This window comes from Osmerus eperlanus, chromosome 7, assembly GCF_963692335.1.
Source record: "Osmerus eperlanus chromosome 7, fOsmEpe2.1, whole genome shotgun sequence".
Classification (NCBI taxonomy): Eukaryota; Metazoa; Chordata; class Actinopteri; order Osmeriformes; family Osmeridae; genus Osmerus; species Osmerus eperlanus.
In genome coordinates, this window is record NC_085024.1 from 3814508 (window position 1) to 3826949 (window position 12442).

The following is a 12442-nucleotide window of genomic DNA, read 5'->3' on the forward strand; positions in this document are numbered from 1 at the left end:
TCATCCTCTGCCAGGAACCTTGGGGTTACCATGGACGAGGAGCTCTCCCTCACGGCCCACATTGCTGCGGTCTCCCGGTTGTGTAGATTCACCCTCTACAACATCCGGAAGATCAGGAGATACCTGTCTGAGCACTCCACCCAGCTGCTAGTCCAAGCACTTGTCCTCTCCAAGTTGGACTATTGCAACTCGCTGATCGCTGGTCTCCCAGCATGTGCAACCCGCCCTCTTCAGAGGATTCAGAACGCAGCGGCCCGCCTGGTCTACAATCTACCCAGACGCTCCCATGTTACCCCGCTCCTCATCTCTCTCCACTGGCTACCTATCATGGCCCGTATCAGATTCAAGACCCTGGTATTGACCTTCCGAGCAGTGAACGGGACTGCACCCGTCTACATCAAGTCTCTCCTGCAGCCTTACACTCCCACCCGTCACCTACGGTCTTCTTCAGACAACCGCCTGGTGGTCCCACCGCTCAAGACCGCCCGGTCCCAACACAAGCTCTTCTCCTGTCTGGCCCCCCAGTGGTGGAATCAACTCCCCACCTCCATCAGAGACACTGACTGTCTTTCCACCTTCAAGAAAAGGCTCAAGACGCACTTGTTCCGGGAGTACAACGGTACTTAGGAATGGTTCGCTTGACCCGATGTTAGTTTCCTCAAGGATCACAATGACTCTTGCTCAGAGACTTGTTGCTCTTGTGGTTAGTGGTAACTGATTTAAAATTGTTTTTACTCGCTGTGATATATTGTTTTTTATTATTGTTGCTTGTCTTTTTTTCCACAGGTACACTTGCACTTAAAGCAGTTCATATTGTTTAATTGTAACTTGTTTAACTACATGCTCTTATGGTTCTTCCCTTTGGGAACTTACTTTGGTTGTTCACAATGTGTGCTTCATGTTTTGGCTACTCGCAATGTTTTGTGGCTATCTCGTTGTTATGATCAGTGACCTATGCACTTTGTAAAGCTCTCTCTTGGAAGTCGCTTTGGATAAAAGCGTCTGCTAAATGAATAAATGTAATGTAAAGTATCAACGTCTCGTCTGATGGATGCTTGCATAAGAGGTCGTTTTCTTTAGATCTTACATCAGGAGGGGCTCTGTGAAAATCACCTGAGCTTTAAACGCCATGCAGTCCACCTGGCTTCGCTCCAGTCTGTGTCATCACAAAACAATGCCATGTGGACTGACGCAGGCTCGAACATTAACTCGCTGTTTGAGCACACCGGATAATTACCCTGTTTTTGGCATCAGACTTGACTAATGACATCTCTTTGGTCAGGTGGGTATTTAACTGTTAAGGTATGCCTGGTTCCCACCAGCCTCATCTACCTCAAGTCAGGACAGCCTCCTTTCACATTTCAGGAACATGCAGCTTGTTACAAACCACCTCAGAACGCGTTTGTCATGTGGAAGGTCATTCTTGCTTTCACTGGCTCAATCCGGAGTATTCTACTGACACTGCGACAACGTCACTCAAAGTCCTGAGCTTGTGGGCTGGATGGCCACGGATAGAGAGCTTTCCTTGTCTTCAGTGGTGAAGGGCTTCCATGTAATCAAACACGGTTTGGTAAACAGGGTCTCCCACAGAGCTGTGCAGGGGGCCTGATACCCACTTAACCCAGAGCTGTTCCGACCCATGTAAACACCACCAGCCCAGTCACATCTGTAGCACTCTTTAATTACACTACGTAGTTAACCTTAATGTTTTCAAGAGGAGTGCTGATGAAATCAGTGTTTATTTTTTAAGCAGACCTGATTACACAAGCCCTGATTGCACGATTGGCACAACAGGAGCACGAGGAGAAAAAAAAATATTGGAATGCTTTCGTGTCAGAGCGCGAGCTCTCCTCTCTCGTGTGTTTTCCCGACGAGAGGCGTCGCGGCTATCAGCAACGTGAGCCGCCAGCTGGTTACACCCGAGCCAAACGACACAATCACAGACACAACACAATAGTCCAGCCTGCCGGGCAACAGACACAATAGTCCAGCCTGCTGGGCAACAAACACAACACAACAGTCCAGCCTGCCGGGCAACAGACACAACACAACAGTCCAGCCTGCCGGGCAACAGACACAACAGTCCAGCCTGCCAGGCAACAGACGCAACACAACAGTCCAGCCTGCCGGGCAACAGACACAACACAGCACCCGTGGTCGCTGCAACCGCGGCCAAACGCGGGACAATGGGAGTGAGACGGATTCATCGGGGGGGGGGGGGGGGGGGTACGACGACAGGAAAGCGGGGCAAAAGTAAGAGTTTGTTTGGGCTGTCGAGGAAGCAGAGCTTCCTGTTGTGGATTCCACCCCACAAACGCTGAAGGGGTTGGTCAGGGTTGCTTCAGGAGTGGAGCAGAGGGCTCTCCCGTCGACGATGATCCTTCTACAACCATCCCTGAGTTGAAGATCCGTGGCCGCCGCACGTCACGCTTCGTCCCAGTCTTCCGCTGAGCTGCTGGTCGGAGACACTCGAGGCATCGCTCTGAAGCTCGCTGGCCTTCAGCGAGCTGGGGCTGTGAAGAAAGAACATCACCGATACAAATGGGAAGGCTGCTGGTGGAACTGATCCGAGGTCAGAGCCTGGTTAACCCTTGTGCTGCCTTCGGGTCCCAAAGGTTCATAACGAACCATCGTTGTGTTTACCCAATTTTACCCAATACAAAAACAAATAAAAATAATTTTCTTTTAACCTTCGCAATGTGGGGGGTCTGAGACAGCCCAACGGTTAAAAGAAAATGCTTCACTTTGTTTTTGTATGCGGTAAATTTGTCCCAATACGACGGTGGGTCACAAAGACTGATGGGTCAGAATGACCCAAAGACAACACAAGGTTTAAGAGATCGCGCACAGGTCACTGGAGTCGACTTGTGTAATGTGTAAGATATGTAGACTGGATGACTGCGTGGATTGAGACTGCAAGGGAGTGGCTCTCGAAGGCTCCACTGCATCTGTTGATACGAACCGTCGAGATAAATAGCTAAACAATTAAACACCATATAACATAAAACACACTGACCTTTCCGTACCACAAGACGAAATGAACTTGTGACCCGCAATGACACTTTCAGCAACTCTCCACACCATCTCAGATGGACACTCGCAATCATCCAAACGACCAACAGAGTGATTGAACAGTGAGTCACTAGACAGTGTTGAGGATTATGGAGTTTGCTTCCAATTTCTCTCGAGGGTCTGACTTTGTTCAACGTGCTACCGTTCCAGTCCTACGTGGCTTAGTGTTTTCGACATTGCAAACTAACCCAGTGAGCTAGCGCGGCCCACAGATCTTTTGACTGCTTAAACATCCATCTCTGTCTGTACTTGATGGATTCATTTGGGTGTGCGTCTAACTGATTTTGACTTATGTGCCAAGCCAGTTAAACATTCACAGACATATCCATTGACTTTTGTGCAGACACACTTACAGAGCGTCTTGCATAACAGGAGGGAAGATTGTGAAGAAAATGTGTTTAATCCCACCGAATGACAGCTTGCTGATATCTCTAATGCATGTGTGAAGCCCTCAGTGACATGTCTTGTCAAAAGGGCTGTACAAATACAATATGATTTGAATACTGTGGGAGAAATTATGTTCCTGAAGATACAAACACGTAAACCGAACAGTGTCGTATTTTCTCATTTAAAAGGGGAAAATTCCCCTTTGCTGTTGTGGAGGTTAAATGGTTTGCTACGGTCCCCAAAGTCCAGCAGCATGGGCATAAAAGGAACTACTTAAGTTTGGTTTTTCAGCCAGGTGTTCGTATCAATCAACATCACATGCAACCCGTGTTTATCATTAATGACTACTTCTGTCATGTTTGCTTCCTTTGGCTCACGCATCCCTTTGGAGGAGGGCGAAGGTGCAAAACATGGCCCGGATTAATCAGCTCATTATCAACCCCCTGCCACTTAACACCGCTTCCTGTGATTGGCCAGCGGGCTCCCCCCTGCTTCCTGCCTCGACATCGCGGACGGGGCACAGGAATGCGAAAAAAGCATCCTGTTTTTCTGTGCAGGGCCGAGGCGGCCTCGTGGCCCCCCGAGGACGCCTGCAGCGCCGACGCCGAGGGTGACAGGACGGAGTCGGGGGGTCGTTCTCGAGCTGTGAGAACGTTTACAGCTCAGCTGGGACGAGGCCCTGCGTACAGGAGAGGGGAAAACACCAGACCCTGTTTGCCTTGTTATTTCCCATCAGCAGACGCTGACTGGCGCCTGGGACGGGAGTGTGTCCAGACGTGTACGGCTCACCTGGCCGCAGGGACGGGAGTGTGTCCAGACGTGTACGGCTCACCTGGCCGCAGGGAAGCTCGTCCATGTTCTCAGACGGGAGGCACGACAGGAATGGCACACGCAGATTAATCCCATAGTGAGGTCAGAAAGGATTCGGAGGCATCAAAGAAGGACAGTTAAGTGGTTTCTGGGCGTCACTCTCACTGCGTCTGCCAGACTTGTACAGAGTAAAAGGTCAACTTGACTGGCAGGCTACCGCAAAAAAAACGCTCCTGTGACGCGAATGGATGAGAATACTCATGATGATTACTCTGGCCACAACGCCTTCTGTGGGAACACGTGCGTGCGATTGTGCGAAGCGCATACATTTCTGCCGTTGTTTGTGTGTGTTGTGTGCACGCGTTTGTGCTTGTGCGCGTGTGTGTTGGTGTTTGTGTGCGTTTCTGCGGTGTGTACGCTTTTGTCGCGTATGATGTCAGGTGCCTCAGGCAGCAGAAGGAGATGACAGGGCAGTTACACACCTCGAGACAGACACAGAGGCCCCCAAACTCCTCCTCCTCCTCCCCCTCCTCTCCTCCCTCCACCTCCTCCCCTCCTCCTCCCCTCCATCCACCTCCTCCCCTCACCCTCCACCGCCTCTCCTCCTCCCCTCCCTCCACCTCCGCCCCTCCTCCCCTCCCTATACCTCCTCTCCTCCTCCTCTCTATACCTCCTCTCCTCCTCCTCCCCTCCCTGCACCTTCTACTCCTCCTCCTCCCCTCCCTCCACCTCCTCTCCTCCTCCTCCCCTCCCTATACCTCCTCTCCTCCTCCCCTCCCCCTCCTCCTCCGAGCAACGTCGCATTCTTTTCATTCTGTCACAGATCCTTATGATAACAGGAGCTGCTGTGGAACAACTAGCGAGGTCATCCATTACGCAGACGGGCGATGTCCTGGATTCCTGTGTCATTCATCCACCTCAAACCTCCACCTGAACCCAGCGAGGTGTTTGCATTATCCCTGGGGATGTGGACCAACAGCAGGTATGCTGTTCCCAAACACAACCATCATCACCTTCCACCCTGTCAAGCCCTTGAACAAAAACCATCATGTTGAACCCGGTGTCTTTGTTACACAAGACTTTTGACTGCAAACCCATTTATCTTATGAACTAACTCAGCTTGCAGAATCTTCAATTATGTATTTTGAAGTGCTTGTTAAACAACCAAAGGACTGATTGAGTGTATTATGCAGACTATGTAGGTAGACCAGTACCGTACAGGTGGATGTAAGATCATAGACATTCTGAAAACTGGCTATGATGATGTAGAAAAGCCCTGGATATCCTAAGTCACTTTGGATAAAAATCATAAATGATTAAATAAAACGAACAGTGTACACTTTGTGCCTCCTTCTGCATATGATTTTAAAAATAATGAGAAAATAATGTCCAGGGTTCCTGGGATTCAACTTTTCATTAACATTTATTGTACGCGTTGATTGAATACACACTCATTGCACAGGTGGCCTAAATGAAAATACATCAAAGCATTGAATAAATAGTTATATATCATGTAATAAAGTTAGCCGTAAAATATATATTCTGTATCACCATTTCTTCTTTTCTACACATACACTGAATCTCCATCACCATAAAAACTACTGGATTGAATAAATGAGAGGTTAACTAACTACGTTTGGAAAACGAATGGGATAAAAACACGATGGTTATCTTGGACAACCTTCTGCCTATACCAAGCCTGTCATCCCTCCTGCTCCACCTCCACCTCTCCTCGACGAAGCGACGTTCAAACTCTTCTGATAGTCAACTCACACAACCAGCATATGAACAGCTCCTCTCCTCCTCCCCTCCTCCCCTCCCCCCCTCCCCCGTGGCCATCTGACCTGTCTCTGCCAGGACCATGGTTGTCTCTCCTGTTACCTCTCCCCTAGACCGCACGCCAGCTCTGTCGCTGAAAGTCTAGTTTCCGATCGGGATTTCTCTGCAGGCGTCGCTCACGTTTTCTGCTCTCTATCTGAGTGCTAACAGACAGATCCTCGGGGCTGTGGCACGTCTGTCCTGCCTGTCTGTGGCCCGTCTGTCCTGCCTGTCTGTGGCCCGTCTGTCCTGCCTGTCTGTGGCCCGTCGCTCTAGTAGCTCTCCTCTCTGGTAGAAGAGAAGTATTTGTTCTGACGCTCGCTCTCCTCCATCATCCACTTCCACCCGGGACCCGGCACCACCCGGTTAGCGCTCGTTGCGCCGGTCGGCCCCGGAGGCGACCTCGCGCCGGCGCGGGGTCAGGCGACGGAGCCGCTGGGAGACTCTGGACACCGTCCTGTCAGGGAGGGGGGGACACCGGTCAGACACAGCAGCATGGGGCAGCAGGTCAGTGGGGTAGGGGGGAGGGGGCAGTGGGGGTGGGGGTGAGGGATGGAGTAGAGAAGGAGGGGAAGGGATGGAGGAGGGGAGGGGGTGAGGAAAGGAGGGGTGGTGTTTATGTGCAAAGGGAAGTTTATTACAATGGTGTGTGGGGGGGAATTCGGGGGGGGGGGATTAGATGATATAGATATAATTTTGATCAGAAGACAGATAGTACATTACAATGGTAACAGCAGTGACGGGGGGGGGGTGTTCATTTGTTCTTCATTTTTTTCAAAGTGGGGCCTGACTGAACATGTTTGAGTGCACCGGGTCATGGGGGTTGTTTGGCTCCAGAGGCCTGCTGGGGTGGTTCAGGGACGGGGCGGCAGGGAGGCAGCGAGCGGGCTCACCTGAGGATCTCCAGCAGGGAGCCGCCAGCTCTCTCGGAGGGGCTGAGGGACACGGGAACCTCGGGGCTGCAGAGGAGCGGAGAAGAAACACCGTCAGAACAAATGCAGTCGTATGAAAATTAGTTAGCAGTTATGAGCTTGCTCATGTTTAAAACAAGTACATTTGGCTGCCGGTGCAGTAGGAAGTTTCACTTGATAATATTTCTTAAATATAATATGTTGTTTACTTACTTACTATCACTAGATAAGGCGTTTCTACTACGAGTGGTACAACTAGATTTCAAATCTAAAAACAAGATGATCACATTTAATCATTTAGCAGACGCTTTTATCCAGAGCGACTCCGATGTACAGTTTTTGCAGTGAACAACCAACCAACAAAAGAATAAACAAATTATGGTGACACTGCTTTTTGTATTCATGTACCCTTTTCCAAGAAGTTTGATGTTCATTGATAGAAAAACTTCATTTTGTTGACAACATGACAATCTGAACATGCCTTATCTTTACTGACTGACTTAACGATTTACAGTCGTCATTAGAAAGCCATAAAAGTAACCACGACTTTCCATGACGTTGCCCAAAATTTCTAATGGCTGTCGAGGTTTCATCGGGGAGTTACTCCAGCTGTCAGCTGCACGACTATCTGTTCCTTTGTTATTTAAGGAACCACAAATCTCAGAGTCAAGCTCTCAATGCTAAGAAAGTCCTACACACACGCTAATCCTGCTCCCCAACCCAAACAGCTTCTGTGGTCAGTGTACCGGTCTACTGTATGAGTTCGCTATATGACATATGTCGCTATATGACCCACACCACAGCATGACACGGCATAACAGAGTTCCAGAGAACTGACTTTGGCACTCTGACTACGCCCTGTGCCCTGGCATGACTCATGTCCTTCATACGGTCGCTCTGATTGTGGTTCAGCGCTACTTGTATTGAAACCGCCATTCTTGACTATATTCAAATCTACACAGTGCCGCTCTAATTTTCTTTGACAATGTCCCCACCTGACCGGTGCAAGCTTACCTGCGGCGCTACATGTCGGCTGACTGGTGCAAGCTTACCTGCGGCGCTACATGTCACCTGACCGGTGCAAGCTTACCTGCGGCGCTACATGTCACCTGACTGGTGCAAGCTTACCTGCGGCGCTACATGTCACCTGACCGGTGCAAGCTTACCTGCGGCGCTACATGTCACCTGACCGGTGCAAGCTCACTTGCGGCGCTACATGTCACCTGACCGGTGCAAGCTTACCTGCGGCGCTACATGTCACCTGACCGGTTCAAGCTTACCTGCGGCGCTACATGTCACCTGACCGGTGCAAGCTTACCTGCGGCGCTACATGTCACCTGACCGGTTCAAGCTTACCTGCGGCGCTACATGTCACCTGACCGGTTCAAGCTTACCTGCGGCGCTACATGTCACCTGACCGGTGCAAGCTTACCTGCGGCGCTACATGTCACCTGACCGGTGCAAGCTTACCTGCGGCGCTACATGTCACCTGACCGGTGCAAGCTTACCTGCGGAGGCAGAAGCCGGCGCAGCTGTTGTCGGCGGGGTTGGCACACGCACAGCGGCCTGCAGAGCGGCGTCGTCGTGCCAACGGGCTGCCCAGGCCGTAAACCGTGGTCTTACTGCGGGGAGGAAGAGTGGGGGAGGCAGGCAGGCAGGCAGGCAGGGAGGCAGGCAGGCAGGCAGGCAGGCAGGCAGGCAGGCAGGCAGGCAGGCAGGCAGGCAGGCAGGCAGGGAGGGAGGGAGGGAGGGAGGGAGGGAGGGAGGGAGGGAGGGAGGGAGGGAGGGAGGGAAAAAGAAGGAGGGAGGGAAAAAGAAAGAGGTACAATTAGAAATGTTATCAGTAACCCATATACACACCCACAATGTTTGACTTTGTTCCTTGATATGGCCTGATGCCAGCACAATTCATTCTGTAGCAGGATCCTCATGATACTGAAGTATCATATGCTGAAGTGCAGCCCAACACACACAGGATAAACTAGGCTGATAGCAAACTCACTTCCGTACGCTGTGAAGCAACACACTGCATAACCCATTCATCGATCACCCTTACCCCCCTAATATGTAAGTCTTTGTCGTCTGTTTTTGGTGACAAAGGTCACCAACCTTTCTTTTTGGTCTGTGTACTTTTCTTTGTATGGATGTTTATTAGGTGTGTGTGCTGATGTCGAAGTGTACACGCCAAATTCTGCTGTGTCAATTTAACACGAGGAGGGTTTCAACAGGTTAATCTCATGAGAGTGGACCAACGTGGAACTCAACCAGAACAATGAACACTCCTGTGTCGAATCAACAGGTATCTGCTGTGTATTTACCAGGTGTGCGTGTTCCTGTGTAAGGGTGTCTACCCGGTGCATGTGTGTGTGTGTGAGAATGTGTCTCTCTGTGTCTGTGTGAGTGTGTCTCAGTTTGTGTGTGCCTGTGTGTGTGTATCTGTGGGTGTGTCTGTCTGTCTGTGTGCATGTGTGAGTGTGTCTCAGTTTGTGTGTGCATTCGGTGTGTATCCGTGTGTGTCTGTCTCTCTGTGTCTGTGTGAGTGTGTCCCAGTTTGTGTGTGCATCTGTGTATCTCTGTGTGTGTGTGTGTGTCTGTCTGTGTGCATGTGTGAGTGTGTCTCTGTTTATGTGTGCCTGTGTGCGTGTATTTGTGTTTATCTGTGTGAGTGTATCTGTGTGTGTGTGTTTGTGAGGTGCCTACCTTGGAGTGTTGACCCAGATGATGTCCAGGTGACAGAAGTAGTGGCACTCGGAGTCCAGCTGGTTGTTGCAGGCACAGCGCCTGGTCCTGACTCTGTGAGATCCGACCGCCTCGCTCGAACTTTGGTGTTCCCTCAGCGGGGTCCCCACACCTGCAGGGCAGACACGAGAGGCGCCACCTTAACCCTTGTGTTATCTTCGGGTCATTCTGACCCATCAGTCATTGTGACCCACCGTCGTATTGCGACAGATTTACCGCATACAAAGACAAAGTGAAGCATTTTCTTTTAACCGTTGGGCTGTCTCAGACCCCCCACATTGCAAAGGTTAAAAGAAAATTATTTTAATTTGTTTTTGTATTGGGTAAAATTGGGTAAACACAACGATGGTTCGTTATGAACCTTTGGGTCATGTGACCCGAAGGCAGCACGAGGGTTAAACAAGCTGCCGTGTCCTCTCAACCACACTAAACTGGCGCATCCTAACCCTGGCACCCTCCAATCAAATCAAATCCACCCAAAACCCATTCTGTGGAAGAAGGTGTGAAGGTCTGTAGAAGGCAAACAGAGGAGTTTTCACAACTCTTGACTCTTGCAGTCGTTCTGTGAGTTCAGTGGTTCATTCCGGAAGGGGAATGTGTGCTAATTCCCCCGCGCACCAGACTTCTAGCTGCCCTGTCATGAACGTCATCAGCTCACAGAGACACAGAGCTGCCGCTATTGTGGGCTAGCTCAGAGCTCCCAGGTCCAGCTAGGTAAACACAGTCACCGTCAGACTCCCCCACGCTCCACAGTCCGAGAGTAAACAAAGGTCCATAACATCTCGATTAGTTTGCAGCTCAAACAGACTGTCAGAGGTGTAGCTGTGTGAGTTGCCGCCAGAGCCTGCTCAGACACGTATCGCAACCGCTGACACTCTTTGTTATTACTTGGTACAGTACACAGTGAACTGTACTTGAGCCAATGTTTTCATTGTCCTGGACAGGAAAATATGCCACTGTGTTGATGTCTGCACGGATCGACCCTAAGAAAATATCTACGTTGATGCATCATGGCTTTGAACCAAAATGAACACCTGTCTTAACAGTACAATGTATTACATGTACAGTAGAGACACATAGACGCAGTCAAAAATGACATTTGTTCAATTGTTTAAATTATGCTACCCTCCCAAGCAGCCTTTGTTTTTGATACAATAAATAAATAAATTAAATTTTATGTTTCAATTGCTGCGTTTTTTAAAGACAATAGTGATCAGCATTAACTTTAAAAACTCAACCCAAAAATACAAATGTTGTTGCCACTTCTCTCAGTTCCACTCAAAGAGCAGCAACTGCTCAGGGAAACAAAACAATAAAAACACAATAACAGAATGAAATACATTCCAAAAAACACTACATTCTTTGCTTTCCGTGCCAGTAGAAACCCCCCCCCAACCCAAATGTTTAGTATCATGTCAGAATCCCACTCACCCTCGTGCATGGAGACACATACAGCAGTGAGGAGCAGCAGGAGGCAGTGAGAAGACATGGTGTCTGGCTGAGCTTCAGGGTAAGGTCCTCAGGTGCTCTGAGGAGAGAGCAGTGTTCTCCGGGTGGCTGCTTGCTTGTTTGTGTGCAGGTGTCTGAGCTCCGGCACTGACTTATAGCCCCACCCCCCCCACCCCCAAACTCCCCCCCTCCTCCCCCCCTTGCCTCCCCCCCCCTCCCCTCCATCACGCCTTCTCCTTTGTTACACAACCTCTGTGTGTTTGAGCAGACTGAACGTTCCAGGAATATCGCCGCTTCGACAACCGCCCCCCTCCCCCTCCCTCCCACACACACGCACGCACACACACACACACACACCACCCAGACAGCAGACAGGGAAGACTGCCTTATCACCTGCCACATGTCACCCCCCCCTTCACCCCTTCCCAACATTCATTTTCACATGTGTGACATTCAGTGTCTCTGTCAGTTGACATGAGTGACATGTTGCTCGGACATGTGTAGGTGATGTGAAAGAGAGAGGGGGGGGGATGAATGAATGGATGGATGGAGGGACGGGCCTCGAGAGGAAAAAGATGGCTCCTGATTGGAAGTTTTGCATACCGGCTGATAGCTGATGGGTGAGGTCAGGGAGAGGGATGGGGCGCCGTGGAAACGGAGGGAACACCCCCAGCAGCCTGGAGCAGGGATGGAGGAACGGAAGGGTTGTCCTTTTCCCCTCCTAACCGGTGAGATAACGCGATGGCTTACTAAATCAAACACACAGACATTTCCCAGACAAGTCATCTGACACCGTAGGTGGGTGGTTTAAGATGGGATGATGAACCCCTCGTGATGTGACAGTTTCATGTGTGGTTAGGGTGGAGTAACAACCAGACTCATACACGTCATACACAGGTCATCCATCACCCATTGATGACCCACCATTAAACAAGCAATGTCTACTTCAGGAAAAGACTTGGCATTCTTTGTTTTGTAATTCATGGGATTCAATGACTCTGTGTTCATTGACAACACACTGTCAAAGAAGTTGCTATTTTAGTTCATGAATTACAATGTTCTTGGGCGTGTTTCTATAAAATGTTTCCGTCGAGTGTTTTGATGCGGCTAGTTCCAAAATGACTAACTGGAACCCAAGCATAGATAAGAAGACGGGCCTCGGGGCTGGTGCCACCCACACACAGCCAGGGGCCTCAACGCAGGTGCCTAACCCTCTGTTTGCTGTCCTCTGCTCTTTTCTCTGGTTTCAGGATGGT

At 50.1% G+C, this 12442-nt stretch overlaps 1 protein-coding gene across 1 annotated transcript; it reads right to left on the bottom strand.

The window, feature by feature from the left end:
- Nucleotides 1-5676: 5676 nt before the first annotated feature.
- On the bottom strand, nt 5677-11301 carry LOC134024128 (endothelin-2). Its single transcript, XM_062466580.1, has 5 exons — nt 11169-11301; nt 9699-9849; nt 8507-8620; nt 6981-7046; nt 5677-6544 (listed from the first exon to the last, which is right to left on the bottom strand). Exons 1-5 carry the CDS (start codon nt 11224-11226, stop codon nt 6454-6456), a joined length of 480 nt encoding a protein of 159 aa, XP_062322564.1. The 5' UTR covers nt 11227-11301; the 3' UTR covers nt 5677-6453.
- Nucleotides 11302-12442: the final 1141 nt, after the last annotated feature.

What these genes read in the sequence shown, in the direction of transcription:
- LOC134024128 (XM_062466580.1), bottom strand. Translation starts at nt 11,226, where the DNA reads ATGTCTTCTCACTGCCTCCTGCTGCTCCTCACTGCTGTATGTGTCTCC. An exon ending in ATCTGGGTCAACACTCCAAG is followed by an intron (nt 8,621 to 9,698) that starts GTAGGCACCTCA and finishes TCCTCCCCGCAG; the next exon opens with TAAGACCACGGTTTACGGCC. An exon ending in TCCCTGCTGGAGATCCTCAG is followed by an intron (nt 6,545 to 6,980) that starts GTGAGCCCGCTC and finishes CCTCCCTGACAG; the next exon opens with GACGGTGTCCAGAGTCTCCC.